The sequence below is a fragment of the Lathyrus oleraceus genome, chromosome 5 (assembly GCF_024323335.1).
Source record: "Lathyrus oleraceus cultivar Zhongwan6 chromosome 5, CAAS_Psat_ZW6_1.0, whole genome shotgun sequence".
NCBI lineage: Eukaryota > Viridiplantae > Streptophyta > Magnoliopsida > Fabales > Fabaceae > Lathyrus > Lathyrus oleraceus.
The window spans coordinates 90,348,908-90,369,684 of NC_066583.1; the positions used below are offsets into that span (position 1 = coordinate 90,348,908).

The 20,777-nt window shown below is 34.5% G+C and overlaps 1 protein-coding gene across 2 annotated transcripts; it reads right to left on the minus strand.

The window, feature by feature from the left end:
- Positions 1 to 237: 237 nt before the first annotated feature.
- LOC127087766 (CHD3-type chromatin-remodeling factor PICKLE) lies at positions 238 to 19,859 on the minus strand. 2 transcript variants are annotated; one of them, XM_051028699.1, is made up of 31 exons: positions 19,711 to 19,859; positions 19,100 to 19,266; positions 17,299 to 17,436; positions 17,034 to 17,212; positions 16,395 to 16,556; positions 15,060 to 15,307; positions 14,878 to 14,973; positions 14,279 to 14,421; positions 13,993 to 14,205; positions 13,760 to 13,867; positions 12,799 to 12,849; positions 12,591 to 12,690; positions 11,614 to 11,756; positions 11,398 to 11,501; positions 10,243 to 10,381; positions 9,964 to 10,133; positions 8,328 to 8,394; positions 8,130 to 8,252; positions 6,539 to 6,648; positions 6,384 to 6,465; positions 4,984 to 5,184; positions 4,464 to 4,611; positions 4,250 to 4,355; positions 4,087 to 4,161; positions 3,323 to 3,384; positions 3,152 to 3,228; positions 2,744 to 2,874; positions 2,125 to 2,497; positions 1,591 to 1,723; positions 1,151 to 1,221; positions 238 to 1,006 (listed from the first exon to the last, which is right to left on the minus strand). In XM_051028699.1, the coding sequence occupies exons 2-31, from the start codon at positions 19,241 to 19,243 to the stop codon at positions 623 to 625; spliced, it is 4,281 nt and encodes a 1,426-aa protein (XP_050884656.1). In that variant the 5' UTR covers positions 19,244 to 19,266; positions 19,711 to 19,859; the 3' UTR covers positions 238 to 622. The 2 variants fall into 2 exon arrangements, with proteins under 2 accessions (XP_050884656.1, XP_050884655.1); XM_051028698.1 differs by having other exon boundaries at positions 4,250 to 4,358.
- Positions 19,860 to 20,777: the final 918 nt, after the last annotated feature.

Here is a 20,777-nt window from a genome sequence, read left to right on the forward strand (position 1 = left end):
TCTAAAAGAAATTGATCAACAAATAAAAAATTGTTTGATTAGATACCATTTACCTTTTTAGGTACCCTATGTCATTCCATTAATCTTATACATTGGAGTATTTTGATTAAAGAAATTAACAACTACCAACATACGTATTTCTATATGCGCCAAGCAGAGAAAGAACTCTAAATCAAATGATTAAAAAACTAAAGTATCTATTTTATGTACCATATCATTTTGGTAAGGATAGAAATATTAGTCGTTCATAATTAGTATATGATGAATTGATAATCATAAAAAAGAAAGTGGCTGTTACACGTGAAAACTGAACAGGTTGCAGTAATCTTAAAACATCCAAATTCTATCAGTCATCTGCTCGCACTTGAATAGAACATTAGTAATCAAGGCTCAAGGTGCTACAGCGTAGTAAAGTATACAATTGACCATACTCAATTCTTAAAATACAAAGACCTTCTCTTTTGGATTCTTGCAAGGGGTTTAACTTGAACTCCGTTTCAAAAGCAAAACGTGTGCTTTAATCTACTTCACTTTTGACGAGTTAGAAAGTGTCGATTGAGATTCATATGATACAATACATCATACATAGTACAACAAATATCTGTCAGCTAGATGATGGCGTTTACTCATCCAATACAATGACTCCAGCATCAGAATTCTCATTCAACTCAGCATGACTTTCATCCATCTCAGTATTACTTTCCTTTTTCTCATTTAAGAGGCTTGAGCAGCTTTCTTTTATAGGATCACATTCTATTACCATGTCTTGAGGCTTGCCATCTGCTGCTGAAGAATCAAGTTTGCAGTCATTTTGAGGGGGAGCCTCCGATCTGTTGTCTGAATTTAATATCGGAGTTTCTGGTACTGTGGGTGTTAGGGTTCTGTTGATATTTTCACTGATGGTTTCTAGTGGTGCCAACTTCTTCACTGCATTGACCTCTGCCGGTTCTCCTGCCAATGAAGCTTGAACTAAATCCATGGGGTTTTCCTCAACTACCTTGCACATCTGCTAATACAGAGGAATGATTGTTAACACAAATACTCGGGTAGAATGCTAATTTTCCATCACCTCTCCTTTTATTGAATAAGATGATGAATAAATCTCCAATAAACAGCTTATGAAGGGTACAATTATGCATTAATACTTTACCTCGTTGTAAAGTCGAACTAACTCCAATCGATTTGGATCACTATCACAAGCAACTGAAACATCTTCTGGAGCTGCAAAGTGGAAGCATGACAAGTATTATGGTACTTTCTTTACCCATTTTCAAAGGTTCTGTTTCGGCAATAATAAAAGGGGGAAACAGCACAAAAAGAACAGAAATGCTGACGACGTTGACACAATAAATGGAGAGGTTCTTGCATAATCAGGGGAATAATTTTGCACCTGACAACAGTCCAGATTTTAATTTGGATTAGGCTTGACAGCCCACATTCAAATTTTGTGTCACGTTAAGTTCTAATTGTCTAGGTGAAATTCTCTTGGGAGTATGCAAGACTTCTTCCATTATCTGATTGCAAACCAGGCAACTGCTGTTGTCTGATCTAGGAAAAAACAGTATCTGATTAGCAATGATAGAATCATACCTATGGTTTCTACTTGTGGCAATTGATCGATCATTTGGGTATTAGTATCCACTGGTTTATAACTTGGAACACTGGTAGACTTGAGTTCACTTCTAAGTTCTTCATTGGTTACTTCACCAGCTTTTGGATCACCCTAAAAACAAAATTCATGAGGAATAAATGTCAGTCCACAAGTTAATCGAGCACAACCTTTCTACAGACAAATGCATCGTAATATTGTATGATGTGCCGTCTGTAAAATCTACACATGATGAAAGCGCAAGCAATCATAACTATGGCTAAGGATACGAACCCATACAGAAATCACTCCTATCTATTTCTTGCATTTACCAATAAATTTCATTTCCCGCATTACTTACGTATAAAGGGGGGATATATAATAACCATGTTTGTTTTGCCTCATCTCTCATTCTCAGTACAAAACTAAATCATAGCACTCTCAAACTATAAGCAGTTCAATTGAATGAAAACACCTAACAAGCAGACTCATGATAATGCTATGATCGACTTCTGACAAAATGTTGATACACTTACAAAGTATTCTTTCTGGTACTCAGCATTGAGCCCCTTTTCCAAAAGAAGAACCCTCTTCTTTACAAACTCAACCTGTCTTCTTTGCATGTCTCTAAAATGATATATCATGGACGAGTCTTGATATAGCTGTGGTTGATTCCTAGCATCACTTGAACCCTGTGCACCATCAGCTGCTATGTCACTTCCACCATTTTCCCTGGATTCATTGCTGGGTATTTCTGCATTTGCCAAATTCGCACCATTTTGTACATGAGAGCCAACTTGTCCTGGTCCTGGTAAATTTATAACGGGAAGATTCAACTCCTGGCAGATGATCTCCTGAATCTTCAGATCCTTATCATCTACAATAGCTTGCCACCTTCCATACCCATGCCTTGCATAGGAAAGAGTTATGTTAAAAGAATGTATCAACAAATAATCCACAAGCTACAAAACATCCATAACTGGTTATCACAGATCCAAAACAAAGTTAGATATGTATAATAGACTCTTATGTTTTAATATAGACTTGGTTAATAATGAAAATAAAAAAATAAAAAAATGGCTAAAAATCATGTAGTTAGAAGATAATCTTGTTGCATTATTGAAGAAAACAGAAGATAACTATCAAAATTCATACTTTAACACAGCACGCAGTAGCAAAAGATCATGCTCCTCCTTCCACTTCCTTACACCCTTCAAACCCGGATAACGTAATAAGATGTCATCTGAAAACAGTGGAGTTCGAGGATATTCCGATGCAAACCTCACCTGAAAGTTCACATCCCAAGGGCAAGAAACACTTCATTCAGCTAAACCAAATTCAACTTCAAAAATAACAGAGGCAACTCTAAACTACTCAAGTGGTTAAGCAGGCTAGTGGTTACTAAATAACCATTTTTACAAATTACAACAGTGTTTACCCAGAATTCCTTTCTGAGACTTCTCCCAAACATGTCGCACCAAGGAGGCGCAGAGGATTAAAAACGATTTAATAATAGAGACTAATAACAAGCAGTTAAAAACAGAAAATTCATTCAGGGCTTACTTTGTCCCTTAACAAGAGCAGGACTGCAATCCTAACGAGTACATCTTGGATTCGGAGTCCTTCTTTCGGAACACCATCTACATGTAAATTAAAAATAAAAAACAATTAGGAAGCTAAAAGATTAAAAAAAGGAAAATGAGAGAAAATAGAGTAGCAATTAGGATCTGCCACCTGTGAATGTAGAGGAATCAGTTATATCTTCAGCAATGTGAGACAAGAAAAGGGTTCCATAACTGTGAAAATATAGATACATATCAATCAAACTCACTCACAAAGAAGGTTTTAAGGTATTGGTACAAACTATAAGATAGTAATAGTATGTAAAATGACTAAATTAAACAAAGTTTATATATATATATATAACATCTTAGAATTGTGGTTTAGGTCTAACTCAACCTACAAACCAGCTTGTAAGGTGAGGATTACCCCCACCTATAAACATATGTTCAGGCCACATAATGTCCGATGTGCCCTGAACATATGTTCATAAGTGGGGGGAATCCTCACATTTTAAGTCGGTTTATGATGAGAATTACATGAAAATGACAATTTCTTTGTTTTAAGTCTAAATGCTTGGTATTGTAATGTTTTAGGCTCCTTGACAGGTGTACAACTCTCAGACAGTCAGTCAGTCAGTCAGTCGCACTGTTGTATCCAACTTTACCCTTTCCCTAGATTTTGCCCCAATATACACATTCTGTTGCTGAGCTACATACTTGGGACTATAAATGTTTTCAGTTTCCCTTTTCTCTCTACTTTCACCATCTAAGAAGAATGCACAGCAGAGCAGTATGGCCATCATCAAATCCTATTCCCTTTCCTCCCAGAGAAAACCAAGTCAATAAATTCCAGCAAACATGTGTTTCAAATAAACAGTTAAAATTATATAAAGCATCACAAATATGGTAACAGATTAAAAAAAATCTTGTCTATACTCTTTGATTTCTTCATAAGTCTTCTGCTTCATGCGGGAACTAAACTCCTTCCAATCAAAATCACCAACCCCAAACCTGTAATATAACACAGTTAGATAAACAGCAGATGTTGCCAAGCAAAGCCCTTTCTTCAACTCAATACAAAGATAAAATAGAAAATAACCTCATCAAAATTTGCACAAAGGCAGCCCTTTGATTTTGATTAAAACCAAGTACTCTAAATGCTTTTCCTTCACCTTCCATCAGAGGAAGTGGCTCTGCGTTATCCGCTGCTAATAAATTTGAAGGAATATTTACATCACAGTCAAGGCCATATAATCTAGGCTAGATCCATCATGTCGCATAAAAAAAACCAAAGTTATTAAATAACTACATACTGCGTGCTTTTTTCTTATATGGCCTTCTACTAGAAGTAGTTCCAGTGGAATTTGAATCACCGTCAGTAAGTTCTGCTTCATAATTGTCGTCTTCGTCGGAGCTTACATCTTCCAGACCAGCAAGGTCGTCCTCCTCAACAGAAACCATCTGTGAAAACAGGAAATAATAGATACTACCTTAACAAAAACACATTGAAAAGTTACAACAGAGCAACCTTAAAGGGAAAAAAACTCTCAAATTGTATAAACACCCCCTGATATGCACAAAAAAAGGACTTACAAGTACTAAAATCCTAGATTTCAATATGTAGTTATATAAATTATTAGCATATGTCATATTTTGATAGGAAAGGAACAAGTTCCTTATTCCATAAATAAAAAGGTAGTAAGCAAAATTAGAGTAAACAAAATATGAATTGTCACTGTGGAATATAATCTACCCTCATAAACGACAGCATTAGCCAATAATCTTTTCTTGCAACTTGACACAGGAAAATGGTACAAAAACATCATCACATACCAATTTGCGGTTTCGCTTCCCTTTGCCCAAAGCATTAAACTCCTCAACTTTATGCTCTTGAAACTTGTCTTTTAACAACTCTTCCCAATAATGTGTTCTTTCTGAACTGTTTACGGTTTCCATTGCTCTTTTTTGTGCTGCCTCCTCTGCTGCAGCTTCTGCTGCAGCCTCAGCCTCATCAACGTACTCAAAATTTGCAACCTATATCATATAAACCACTCAATCAATCAAAAAGCATAAAAAAATAAAAGAAAAAGACCATGGTATATGCACGGTAAAGTTAAATAGTCTTGATCAGTGAAATGACATAGCAATGCTTTCACAACTAAACAAATTAATCCAAAAATATGAGTGACAATTGAACTTCTTATGCAGTGTTAGAATATTAGAAAATAAAGTATGTTTTATATTAAATTTTAGTATCTTAGAGTATCTCTTAAGACTATTTTATATTACTTATTATTATAACTTGTTCTTAATTATTTATTGAGACTAAATTTTAGTATCTTAGGGATTAATATTTAGTCTTTTGTATCAAGTCATAATTCAGTTAACAAATTCATGTTGTTAACATGGTATCGGAGCCTACTTCAATCCCCGTTGAACTGTCTCGTTACAATTTCGCTGCTGAATTTCCAAAAGTTTGGAAATGAAATAATAGTTTTTATTTTTTGATGTGATTCTTCTTCAGTGTTTGTAGATTTTGAGTTACGGTTAGTTTGTGATTTTCCAGCGCTACATTGCTACTCGTTTCAACAACAAAAAAAATCAAACTTGACTGGGTTTTCTTCTTTTCACTGGTAGAACAACAAAAAGCGATGCCCCTTTCCTTGCTATTGCAAGATCATTAGATTATCAAAAAAGGCTAACAAATTTACTATTACAGTTGGCTTGTCATATTGTGTTTAGCTCATTTTCTCGATGTGGTTCAACATTTTTTATAGGTTGAAGTTCTGATATCATTGGATGATTGTTTTAGCATTCTCAAGATTCTCCAAAAGATAAATGTAAAGGTTTAATTATGTTAATCCCTATAAATAGGGATTGATGTAAAGGTTTAATTATGTTAATCCCTATAAATAGGGATTAACATTTAGTTTTTAGTATCCAGTCATTATTCAATAATTTATATTCAAACCCTAGCCTCCTTTTGTTCTTTCTCTTCTCTCATGTTCTCTATAAATTTATTTTGTTAACACGCAGAAAAGAGACTAAAGCAGTTGTACATTGGGGAACCGATTCTCTTTAGTTTGCAACAAGTGTCCATATGTATGTATGGCTATAAAATGATAGAAATCAACCGAACCTCAATTCACAACAAACCAGAATGTGGATGAATCAAATTAGAATAAACATTAACAGCACAAAAATGTGTATGCATGATTATATGATAAATCAACCTTAAAGGCCTTCAGAAATCCATCTTCCTCTTCATCATCCAAAGTAGTATCTTCATCTACAACTTGGTCACGGTCCAGCAACCTATTGTGAAAAAATATGTCAGATAAAATTCCCAAGCATATTCCTATTTCATGTTTTTAGAGTGTTTGATTACCTATCAATAGCAGCTGCATCATAATGGATTTGACGGGATTTTCCTGCTTCATCGTTCTCGTCTGCAAATAACTCCTTTGAGCCATACCGTATAATGTCATCCAGCTCTTCCTAAGCACAATTGACAGTCAAAGCTACCATCAAATCTCTTAGCAATACTATACTCAATTTGTTACTACATACTTGATACTCCTAATCCACGTTTGGCTTTAATATTTTAGGAAATATTAATCTCTTTCAAAAATAGCATGTGCTCCCCGGACTCAATAACTACAAACAAAATAAATAAGATTTTGCAACTTGGACATGTCAGAAATTTTTTAAAAGGGGGAGAGGATAAATACGGTGACCCTCAAGGACGCATTAAGAACACATTGGACCATGAGGAACCTAATTTGTTTATTCTTTTATACTGTAGTTTCCAATTTTGAAGGTTGTTCTATATTCTAAGGACACTTTTAAGTGGGGTGTTTGGTGTGTTCGAAGGCAATGCCTGGTGTTTTCCTCGTCCTGTTTCTGCAGTTCAGCCAATAATTGCACTTAAGAATTGACTTATATGAAGAATGGAGTGCTTTACTTTGCTGATGTACATTTATCTTCACCCTGACTTCTTTTATCATCTTTTCTAGGAGCATATGATATGCCTTATCCTAATTTATGAATGAAAAATGTCAAAAACCCCAACACAAATGAATTACAAATTCACAACTATTGGGAGTTAAAGATATCCTCCAAAAACTGTTGATAATGGAGGCTACAAATTAAAGATCCAAATAGAATTATAAGTGAGGTGATGCCAACCAATCTCTTCTCTATGACAGGCCTTATGAAGTTACTATTTGAGGAGAGTTGTAAGGGGCAATAGGGGATTTGAACTGTATAAGGCCGTAACAATTTTGTCTATGCCAATGCACAAGAAGTGTGGGAAAAGGAAAAAAATTGGTAATGTGTAAGAATTAAAGGGGAAGAAAGAATCTCGCAGATGGAGGCAAGAATTGAATAAGTTGAAAAGGTTTTGGGTGGGCTTGAATACTATATTCTTCTGCACAATTTCCCGGTATTTTGTTTCCTTTTTCCCACCATTTAGTCTTTACAGAGGGAATACTGTATTCTTCTGCACAAGTTCCCTGTATTTTGTTTCCTTTTTCCCACCATTTAGACTTTACAGAGGGGTGCCTCTGCTAGTAAGGAGCTTGATCTCCGTACTTCTAGCTTCGGTTGGAAATAAAATCAATTTGTGTGTATATTCCCAGCACAAATATGTATGAGTGTAAACCACCAAGTTAGCTATTCTAATAGGGTAGCATAAACAAGGAAATGAACAGTGAATACCATTGCCAACAATGTCGACAGAACAAAAATTAAAAATGAATATATTTCTGATAATCCTATGTCCAATAAAAAACTGCTAGAAAATATCCATTTGCCTCCTGGTTTCTTTAATCTTAGTCATTAGTACGTCAAAAAACTGAAGAAAAAGATGACGAGGTATCTCCCAACAAATCATTAATAATGTGGTCTTAACAATGAAACTGCTAACTTCTATCAGCTTTCACAACATAAACCTTCACGTTGGATAAACAAGTATTTACCTGGTTGATATTTTGTGCCTTTAGCCTTCCTACAACAAGGTGTTCTAACACCATTTTCTTCTTAGTCATTTGCATCATCCTTTCTTCAATCGTTCCTCTTGTTACAAGCCTATAAATCAACACCTGCAACACCAAAACCATTATAACCTTCAAAGCAAACAACAATAATCATCAACTTCATATCTGAAAAACGCAAACCTTGTTAGTTTGTCCAAGTCGATGAGCTCTAGCCATTGCTTGCAAGTCAGCATGAGGATTCCAATCACTACAGAATGGCATTGATCAATGAAAAATTAAATTAAATTAGACAGAAAATAACATTAAAATAGAAGCTTAATCTTACAACATATGGATTGTCAGCAGAAGAAAAGAACTAAAATGACTAATGAGGACCCCCATTGTTTAACTACAAAACAGTTGAAATGTTTAACTACGAAACAGTCAAAATGTTTAACTACAAAACAGCTAAAATGTTAGTGAGAATACACATGAGTATGATTCTGAATGCTAAGATATTAACCTCAACCTAATAAATAATAAATAACAATAGGATTATATTGGATAAAACCCTAAGTCCCACATAGATTAAAGATAAGGCCTGATTAGAGTTTATAAAGAGAGCACCATTCACCTTACAAGTCGGTTTTGTAAGGAATCGAGGATGAGTTAGGCTCAATATGAATACCCAATTGGTATCAGAGCCTGCCGATTCAGTCCACCTACCATTTTATATCCACCCAGCAAGCCAAATAATGATGGGTGTGAGGGGGTGTATTGGGAAAAATCCAAGTCCCATAGAGATTAAAGACAAGGCCTATTTAGAGTGTATAAAGAGAGACGCTTCTAACCTTACAAACCGGTTTTATAAGGATGAGTTAGGTCCAATATAAAAACTTAAAAGATTATAAATTTATATAAAGGGATGCCTTGATTATAGGGATATAATAAATATCCTATATCTATCTAATTGACGATTACAGTCAGAATATATATTGGAAAAAAACTCAGCTCCTACATTACTTAGTGATATGACCTAAATAGAACCTATACAGGCAATCATCACCTTTTGAGCCGCTTTTGTGGAATTGAGTTGGAACCAAAAGCTTAAGATATGATGTCCAAGTGATAGACTCCCAAAACAACTGAGAAGAATCAAAATGAGGCATGACATGAGACATTTAAAGTAGCAGACAACGGGGTGTAGCCTTTACTCGCAACGGCAAGGCTGAACTACAATTTGTGCAAGTACACATTTGATGGGCGGAGAAAATCTTGTGGAAGAGATCTTATTCTCTTAAAGTTACATTTCCTTGCTGGACATGATTTTAAAGTACGCATTTGATGGCATCTTTCAAAATTCACCAACAAATACTAAACTAAAAAGTTCACAGGCCATCCAACCAATCTTACATGTGAAATACTAAAAATCAAGACAACCTGATTGATATCTCTGATCAAAGTCCCCACGAAACTTTCTAAACAGAGCAATCCACCGTGCTTATAAGTTAGCTAGAAGCCAGCAAGAAACCCTCAACCTTGACCTTGTCATACTTAAGTAAGACACTACAAAGCTAACTTAGTCACACAATTCACGTGCATAACAAATAAAGCTAAAAAAGAAAAACACGGTAAAAAGTTCTCCACACGACAATCAGTCATATATAATAGAATAGTGACAGTGAATAGCCAGACACCAAAAAATTACTATACCAGTTATTTCCATTTGTCTTGTCAGTAGAAAAAACTTATGACAGTAAAACTTGTTTCACGTCAAACTCTGGATATATGTTTCCACTGTAATATTTTTCTAGATGAAAAAGAAAAATAATTTCACCTGTCATATATAACAACTGTGTCAGCAGTTGCAAGGTTTATCCCCAAACCCCCAGCTCTGGTAGAAAGAAGAAAGCAAAATCTTGAAGAATTTTTGGCATTAAAACGATCTATCCGTATCTGTCTTTCAGCTCCACCAACCTTGCCATCTATCCTTTCATACTGCCATCTCTATTTTTTTTAACAACCAAGAGAAAGAATAGTAAAACAGAATGTATATCACACTGAAACAATCAATTTCAAAACTTTGGTTGATAAAAACAGAACCTCATATAAATACCTTGTAAGAGCAATAATCTTCAAGCAAATCAAGCATGTGCTGAAATTGGGTGTATATAAGAACTCTATGTCCTTGCTCTTTAAGCTTCACCATCATCTTGTCCAGCAAGTGCAACTTCCCTGATGATTCCAACAATTGTCTGTCACATACAAAACAAAAGGAATCGTGTCAATGAAACGTACACCACGGCCATGGTTGTCAAAATAGTGAGTCAACTTAAGAAATTGGCTGAATTTACGAGTCCAAGTCAACAAAACTGATAGACTGACTGTTGAACTCATTTTTTACATAACTGACAAACTTTTTTTACGAAGCAAAATACATTTAAAACTCTCTTGACACCTGTTTCTTCCCCTTTTCTGTGTTTTGTTTTATGTCCCCAACACAGACTAAAACTATAGTAGTAGTGGAAGTGATAAAGACTTGAACTTTGAAGAATCCTATCGAAGAGAACATTTAATCGAGATGTGTAGTTTACTTTAAGTCAGAGATGCTAAAACTTGTTATTTTCTTTGGCTTTTATTGTTTATTAACTTTAACTTTTATGCATTGTTTTAGACCTATGGTGTGTGTATGAGTGTGAAAAAATAATTAGAATAGTGGCCATACACTCATGCCGACATGCCCTGTCCCACTATAAAGTTTTGGGTTCGGCTGCTATCTTGGATTGACAACTCAACTGTGTTGGTTTTCATTTGAACTATGTGATAGTTATTTGCTGCTGCTGAGTGAGTCACAAAATGTCTGAGAGTGGTGGAAATTTGACGGAATTAGCTCTTGTTTTGTGAAATGTTTTTGCTTTAGGAAATTGGGTTATAATGGAGTTATGTATGGTTTGAGCATTCGTATTAGTGTGATTATATTCTAAATATCTATGGAATTGTAACTTCTTAAATATTATCTTTTACATTAGATACACCCGTAACCCTTACTAGTTTATGAGTCAAAGTTTACCTAAACTCTTGACTTTGACAATCTTTACCATAATAATGCATTTTAAAATGATAATCAAATCTTTCATTTTTTACAACTAGTAATGGCTAACAATTTTCAATAGGACAACCGGAAACAAAAATTAGCCCCGGAGTAGAGGACCCAGTATTTTTACAGAGTAACAAAAACAATGTCAGTCCAAAAACTGGCATGAGAGCTTACTTGAATGCTTCTTTTGGATCGTCAATATCTGGCTCAACTCCTTCTAACATGTAAGCATGACAACAGAGCTTACGCAGTTCCATAACAACATTGATAAGAGAAATCTGATTCAAAAACATAAGACACTATTATAATAATAAGATAATTTGGATTTAAACTTATGATGCCGAGATTAAAATAAACCAAAATGTCATTTCAATAAGTCATAAATCTTGCCTGTGCACCGCCACGGCGAGTTAATATCTGATAATTACGGGTCAAAATTGCCTTATAATATTCTTTCTGTTTGCTGCTCAAATCAACTCGTAGAATAAGTTCCTTTTTAGGAGGTAGTTCCTTCATGACATCTTTCTTCACTCCTGCAGAGAATTAAAAAAAAATGAATCTGCTATCCAGCAATACTCATTCTCAAACCAAGTTCATAATAACCACACATACATAAATTCATTCGTTCATAACCACAACAACAAATTCATAAGTTCATACCCATAACCATAAATCAGTAAGTTCAAAAATAACTCAAAAAGTAGAAGAAAGAAAAAGTTAAGCTCAACACTGTTGTGGGATCGAGCTTGACAGTCCTGTTAGTTTCAAGGGGGACTCTTGGGGTCTCCTACTCTATATTAGAACCTTCATCTTGTGGGTATTCTATCTTGTGTTTGTAAGATCTATGACACTCTTTCTCTCACTGACTACAACGAACTTTGCTCTCTCATCTTTTAATGATTCCGGAACTAGGTTTGGGGATACCTGGATTATTGACCCTATTGCTACTGATCATATGATCCCCTATCCCTATTTTTGTTCATCTATCTTGCTTTGTCCTGTAAACATCACATTACTGTGGCTAATGATCTTATCACCTCAACCCAGCACAGAGGGTGAAAAATGTAATTTTAACTCATCCCCTCACCTAACCAAGCCCAAAGCATTTTACAAACCCTCCCCTTCCCTTCTCTCCGTTGAACCAAGCAGATAGTTGTTGAAAAGTTTTAGTATTTATTATTTCTGGATAGCAATTGATTCTGTTTTTATTTCGTTTTATTTGTATTACAGTATAACACTCCTTGATTTAAGAGGTTGACTATGTGTACTCTCTCTCTCTCTCCTATAAAAGTCGAACCCTTTCATTAGAATAAAATAACCAAGAGTTCCTTTAATGTTTACTAGTTATTCAAGATTGTAATGCATACTTCGCAGAAGATGTGGTGCCAGCATTTTATGAAGCCTTGAAATCTGTTCCTCTTGATTGATATCCCTGAATTCTTCTTGGAATTCCTCTAAACTTCCAAACTGACAGAAGTCAAATATAAAGTCAATAAGATACTTGTGATAATGATGAGCAAATTATCTAGTAACTTAAAAGCATGCTTCATCTCATATTGCATTCCTCACACTAACCTTTCCAGCATCAAGGAAATGCATAAGCATAAAAAGCTCGTCCAAGTTGTTCTGTAACGCAGAGGACAAGCTATCATTAGTACATTTCCTCTCCCAACAGATAAATTCAATATATGCAGCCATTCTTTAAGTTAAAAGTGTGTTTATTATTAGGTGTGAAGTGTAACATACAAGTTAGCATATATGTAAATAACTAAATTTAAATTAGAAATTTAAAAGACCGATATATTTAGATGAGACTGATGAATAGAGTTGTAGATCCATATTTATAACAATAAAGTAATCAAAAATGCAAAATTGTTCAACTCCGTTGCGGTAGACATGCAGATATACAATCCATAACTTCGCAAGTGAGACTCGCACAAAGTATATTTAATCTCCATTTGATATCATTATCTAACTTAAAATATTCTTTTAGCAATGACTAATGCTAAGAAAAATTTGAGCTTTTTAATGATAGTGGAATTGACTTTCAGTTAACCTAATTAGTTTAATTGTTGATTCATAAATGAAGGTGTGTTCACCTATACTAGTAGTGACATAATAATGATATGATAGTATGTGTGCAAAACTACTTTAGCTTTAGCTTAACTAATCTACACATATATACGTGTGACAATATCCCTGTTAACCCAACAACAAATCTTGAATGGCATTCATGGTTAAAAAAGACCAGTTGGATATATTAAAAAAACATAAATACATGCTTTAATGTCTTATTACAGACATTTATGGGCCATTTAAAATCAGAGATGCACCAAAATTGAATGACCCAAATTTAGAAAAAACAAATGGAAATGTTGGAATTAGTTAGTATTCACAAACCACAACATAATCTGTCAAGACAGCAATCAGCCAGCAAACACAAACAACAAAACAAAAACCCGGTTCAATTAGCCAATAATATAAAATCAGGACATAATTTTGCACTAAACCACTATGACATATATTGAAAGTGAACCTGAAGAGGAGTTCCGGTCAAGAGCACACGATGTCTGGTAAAATATTGCTTCAAAGAAGAAAATAATTTTGAATCCTTATTTTTGAGGCGGTGACCTTCATCGACTATCTACATATACATGTAGATGTAGACTATCAGCATAGTGGAAAAACCAGAAATGTGAATAGAAGTAATAGTGGTAACTGGAAAGCTAATACTGTTCGTCTATTAATATAATTGTAAGCATGTCTTACCATGCACTCCCATTTTATAGGTTTTAATGATGTTGTATCCAAGTTGATCATCTCATATGATGTCAAAAGGACATCAAATTTTATTCTGTCATGCTTACTTTCGCTAACTATCTGACCAGATTTCTTTTTCTTTAACTTCTTCATTTTCTTGGGAAAGTAAAATTCATATTCTCTGATAACACTACGAGCTTGGGCAGATCCAACATACATAATCTGCAAAAACGAACATACAATTAAAAGAGTAACTACCAAAATGAAATATTACTTACAATCCCCATATACATACAACATTCATCTGAGGGGCCCATGTTGCAAATTCACGTTCCCAGTTTCGCAGCGTTGAAAGTGGAGCAACCACCAGATGTGGGTGTTTAGAGACACCCTCTTCAAAAAGGGATGCTAAGAAAGCGATACTCTGAATAGTTTTTCCTGCAGGTGTAAAACTAAGTCATTATGGTGCAATAATGTAATTCTCTAGAAACTCCAAATCAGTAGTTGGTTTAACCATGGTTGATTATTAGTGCCTCAGAACCGGGTCGAACGCTGAATCATGGTTCAACCAGTTTTTTGTATATTTATTTATTAGGCATCCAGCTCAGCCATAGTTGAACCGATTGAACATGATCCATAGGTCTCACCGGTTTGATCTCCAGTCCAACTATGACAATTTGGTATAAAGTATCAACTCAATATGGTTGGTTCTGCTTGTAACAATACTTTGATTGAATAGCTAATCAATAAGCCCACATTGTTGGTTGTGGTATGCTTTTTTCTTGGGAATGGAATATCCTACCAACCCCTAAAGATTTTACCTGCCCAAAACCCAGGGAATAAATAGATAAATAAATAGATAAAGAATAAGAGAGAGAAAACAGAACTAAGTACCAAGTCCCATCTCATCAGCAAGTATAACATGTGTTTGCTTGGACCAAGAGAATCGTAAGAAGTTCAAGCCTTCAAGCTGATATGGGTGTAGAGAACCTTCACCAACGTGAAAATGAAATCAGGCATCTAGATCATCTAAATCTGAAAAAGATGAGCATAAACAAAACAAACAAAAAAAATACCTCCTGAAAGAAACTTGGGGCTATGTTCATACTGTTGAAATTCTTTCTGCTGTTTCTTCAATTCAGTGTCATCGTTAACACGGCTTTTTTGCTTAATGGAAGCAAGTTTGCTCGATCTAGAACGAAATTTATTGAATCTTTCTATTTCCGGCTGAAATGCTGAAATATCAGACTCAGATTCCCAATAACATTCATCATATGGAAGCTCTTTCCACTTCACCAGATATTCCCTCTCATCGCTATCACCCCTGTACCATTCAAAAAAACAACTTCCATGAAATGCATGCATTTGTCAACATTGTTATTGGAAAAATTAGCACAAACCAATTAAAAAAGCTTTCTAAGCCATTGGATTGCACAACCAAATATGATTGATCACAACATGAGTGGAGAAGACTAGAAGAAAAACAGAGCTAAACACGCACACACAGACCATGAGAGAACTAACTTACAATATGTTAGTCTTATTTATACCTTATAATAAATTTTATAAATGGTAAATTCATCAATCCAATCAAGTCTACAGATTCCCTATTCAAAAATTATGATAGTTCATAACAACCTTTATCCAGTTTAATGTACAATAGCAACAATATGCTATATAAAATATAAGTATATGGTTAATATACAACGGGGTTGAATGGTAAGGGCATATCACAAGCATCAATGAGGGCCTATAGCGGTACTTTACAACCAATCAAAGAAACTTCATTGTTACAAGAACCAACCACACTAAGTTGATACTTTATACCACTCCATTTTAAAGCACATTGTTATTTAGACTATTGGATACTTCACACCACTCCATTTTTTATTGACAAATTTTATCAATCCAGTTGAATTGAAAGATCTAATGAAATGGCTCAAGTCTACAATTTCATACAGTTTGAGAATTGTTTAATACTTCACCATACAACTCATTTTAACGAACAATATGTCAGTATTTCAAAATGTAAGTAAGCATCCGTTATTAGACTGCTTACCTAAAAATGTCTTGGTTAGCTGTATTTTAGGATGTGTTTATCAATATAATATCTCATCATTGACCGGTTGAACTGCTAAGTTTTGTATTTCCCAAAATATTATCAAATGGTGCAAGTGTCACCAATGCTTACACCTGATGTCAACCTAAAATCAAGAATGATAGTTTTGACCTGACCTGACCTGACCTAAGACTCCTACACTACCCCAAATCCTGAGAAACATTTCATCACTCAAATGCTGGTATTTTCAAAATACTCCAATTAAAGAATTTATCCAGATAACAGGAACTGAATCGTCTTATTTTATTTTGCATGTAGGGAAGAAGGAAAGTAAATCGCCAGACAGTTGAACCTGAAAGCAATTATTCGATCAACTGTAGTCCATTCAGGACGGATGGCAACAAAGTCTTCATCTGAAGTATTGGCGGATGACATTTGACGGTGGAAGTTGTTCACTTTGGTCTTCAGACGAGGATGATTCTTAAAAGCTTTCAGAAACTCTTTCTCTGGCACCCTAAAGGAAAGAAAAAAAAGTTGCAGGTAAATTGAAAATATAAATAAAATATAAAGTCATCCAAAAGCAAATGAAAAAATGATAATGATAATGTTGAAAATTAAAAACTAAAGTGAAACATAAGTAGTTGGAAAAAATGAGCATTGGAGGATGGTTCTTAAAAGCATTCAGAAACTCTTTCTCTGGCACCCTAAAGAGCAGAAAAAAAAAGTTGCAGGTAAATTGGAAATACCTAAAATAAAATAAAAAGATTTAGACAATAAAATTTAAATAAAAAATAAAGTCCAAAGTAAAAAGTTAAAATTAAAAAAAAAACAATGAAAATGATAAAGTTGAAAAATAAAAACTAAAATGAAACATAAGTAAATGGGAAAAATGAGGATTGGAAATTAATACATAATGAGAATTGAAGAAGGTCTAATAGACAACACTATGGAAAGACGGAACACATTAAAGGATGAGTTCCAACAAATTTACCATGCACAGTGCAGATAAGATAGTCCCTTCCACTTAACAAGGTATTGTTTAACAAAAATTTGCTTTGACCCAGATTTCGTGGTGTCACCGTCGCCATCGCCCTCGCCATCACCATCACTGTCTTGAGTAGGACGCATCTCACAGTCTAATATCTTATCAATATCAGTAAGGGGGCTAACCTGCAAAACATATCAAAAATTTAAAATACAGCTGTCACTCAAGCCAAAGTCTTTTATATGTATTGTTTTAAAAACATAACACTCACACATTCAGGGCACCTCCAGCTGTCAGGAGCAGGACCTTTAAGTGGTGGAAGTAAACACCTAGAATGGTAAGCATAGGTGCAAGTTTCACAACTCAGGAGACCTTCACTTTCACCACAGGCTTGACATAAATCCTCTTTCTATTTAAAAAGATAGAAAGATCAAAAAATGAAGTGAGGAAAAACGAGTACACAAATTTACTGGTATAGAGCAAGGACGCCAAATATATGCAAGGATGCCAACTACATCAAACAATGCCATATGGTTTATTCCATATATGTCTTGGGTCCCGTACAAGTTGGCTCATGGGGAAATTTGTTATGGTGGTTTTTTGGGTCTGCTGATTTACATTGTTTGATGTTGTCTAGAATAAGGTACAGAGGGTAGGAATCTCTCGTGTGATAAAATTCATTGGTTTACCAAACAAAACTGCCATTATACATGGGAAAAAATGCCTAACAATATGTGCGTAACAAAAATAACTCTATTATCTCAGATACATTTTCATCATAGAAACAAAACAAAAATTCAGAATAAACAAGAAAAATATATCATCAAGTAAATAAGGTTTGCCAGCATCCTCTAGCATCCAACAAAGAAACTTCTGGATTCTTAAATAGCTATTACTACCAGATTACTAAAAAGAAGCTAAGAAGACTATTCCATGTCAACTCTCGGAATGGGTTAAACTTACACAGTAAAACATGCTGGGAACGGTGAAATCAGAAGCACACATAGGGCAAAGTCAATAAGCTAGAAAGGAGCAGAACCTCTTTCCAATTGAGGCACTGCCCCATCAATGAGGCAGAGATGCATCTAGCTCCTTCAGCATAATATTGATAACTGTTAAAACCAAACAGTCTAGGAATTTAACTTGCTAACGGTAATGTTAAAAGTGGTAAAATCTTGAGAATAATATACGAGACTTTCGGACTTCTCGGAGCAAGAAAGTTAGGCTTGGTTTGCGAGTTAGGAGAGGATGAGAAGGGAGGGCTTTGGGAGAAGGAAATTTGAAGAAAAAATTGAGAAATATTTAACATTTTTTAAAAGAACGATTTGTATAGAATGATAAATAAATGTTTATCATCAATATATTTTTAATTTTCAGATTATTACAACATAGATTATAATTGAAGATTTTAACTAAGCCCTCAAAAAGCCTCCTCCAATACAATTTTTATTCCCTCGAACTAGGAGATTTTTGTATTATGAATAAAATTAAACCCTCTTCACCTAAATCCCTCAATTCTTTTCACTTCATCCTTCTCTTTTTTCAAATCCCTCCCCTCTCTTTCCCTACAAACTCTCAAACAAAGCCTTTAAGGTTTGCAAATTGAAGGTGAAACACCAATGTTTAATTTTTACTATGAAATGTTAATGTTGAGCTTACTTGACTGCTTGAGTGTTCTAATCCCATGAATAATGTTAAACAAAAATATTTTACTGTTTTCCTCTTTTTCTAATATTAACTACATCCATAGAGGCATGTGCTTATTAGTTACTTCTAGTCATTTCTGCCGCTCAACTCAAAGGATCAAAGTTCCACATGGCCTTGAGGGTTCTTTTACCTGTGAATAGCAGGTCAGAAATATTCGCATCTTTAAATTCCTATAGACGGGAACAGCTCAAAGACTCAAAAAAGTATACAAGTTAATTGTGTCACAGAAAAATTGTAATTATCCATCACCATATTGAGCACTGAGCAATGCAATTAACACAAATACCTAAGCAAGATTCAAGAAAAATAAGTATAACAAACTCAAAATAAATCATTAAAACAGAAAGGGAAACTGAGTATCATACTGCATCACTTCTGACTATCCTCTCAAACTTTTCCTGGCTTGTCCCGGGTTTCTTAAGCAAAAAATCATCATCATCTGACTCATCAATATTATACACTGGCTTGCGTTCTGATCTTACTCGAAGCCTCTCAACCAAGCTACTCATTTTCTGCTACAAAGAGATAAATACTGATGTACAAAAGAGAAAAAAGAAACAGTGTTAATTCTGTCAACTAAACCCTCGGACGTGTAAACAGTCATCATTATAATGAACTAAAAGAGGAAAGTTATCGAATGAAACACAATGAAACCTAATAAATTCATATCTTATCGAATGCCTAAAATGCATCTTATGCAATACATCATGTATATAAAATACACACAATTCTCTACTGAGCCAACAAAGCAATTAGAGAAGAAAAACATGATAATGTTATTTCTAAGTGAATAAGCACAGTATCATCGAAAAACACTTGCAATTTACCGAGAAAAATTTGAAACCCTAGACTAGCCAAAAACCCAAACACCGTTTCAAGAACTATTGGAAGACGTAGTTCTAAGCTAATCGAACATTTTTCAGAGCTATGAATAATTGAAGTGAAGTGTGAAATGAAAATTGAGAGTGAGAAGTACCGTTGAGTTTGAGATTTTCCGGCGATCTGAAAATAGGAGATTCGGAATTTCGCGGGAACCTAAACGTGAAAGGTGAGAAATGAGAAAAATGCCAAATGAAAAGAGGAAATTAAATTAAATCAAATTAAAATTAAATCAAGCGGTGAGAAACATGGATGCTAATGCTAATACTCACCAAACAGTGACGAGATTTAACATCCACAAGTTACACTAAACATATTTATACTAAAATTTTGGAAGAAGATTAATTATGCACTTTCAATTGAAAAGGTTTTTTTTCAATCATCACAAATTATTTTACAGAGATTAAAGTTAATGCCCATCTAATAAAAATTTATTAATATAATTTTAAAATGAAAGAATAATGTCCGTGTCATGGTTGAATGATGAATTTTTTACCAAAATAACTCAATTTTTTAAGGAAATTTTCAAAATACCTCTGGTTTCAAACAAAAATTCTCAAACTATCCCACCCCACTTTTAGGAGAAAACGTTAATTCAATAGGCGACTCCTCTTAAAGTTTGAATGGAGACGCCAATTGGATTGGCTAGGGCATGTGCCATAGCCAATCCAATTGGCGCTCATGTGTATTTTTACAAAGGAGACGCCAATTGGATTGGCACCTCAGTGTAAAATGCAATTTTTTTGTTATAAATAGATGTGTTGTGTGAGTCATTGTTCCACATCTCAATTAATCATTTGACAAACATGTTTGATGTTCGTCGACGATACGGAAAGGTGATTTATGCGAGAGACAAATCTCAGATGCTGATGCTATTTTAGAACATCACTACGTTCGAGCAACTGAAGAGGGGCTAGTTCGTTGGTTAGATGGGAAAATACCAGAAGGGGAAAAATTAGAAGTATTGAGAGACTCGACAGTATCTTTGGTTGGGTGCGGATGAAGACTGATAAGGATGCTAGGGAAATAATGTTCGGCCGAGATGACATCAATTTGATTGTTGTAATCAGTTAGAAATATTTCTATTTTCAGTTAGCTTATTTTGTACTGATGTTTGTTGTGAACCTCGTTGTAACCAAAAATTTATGATATATAATGATTGAA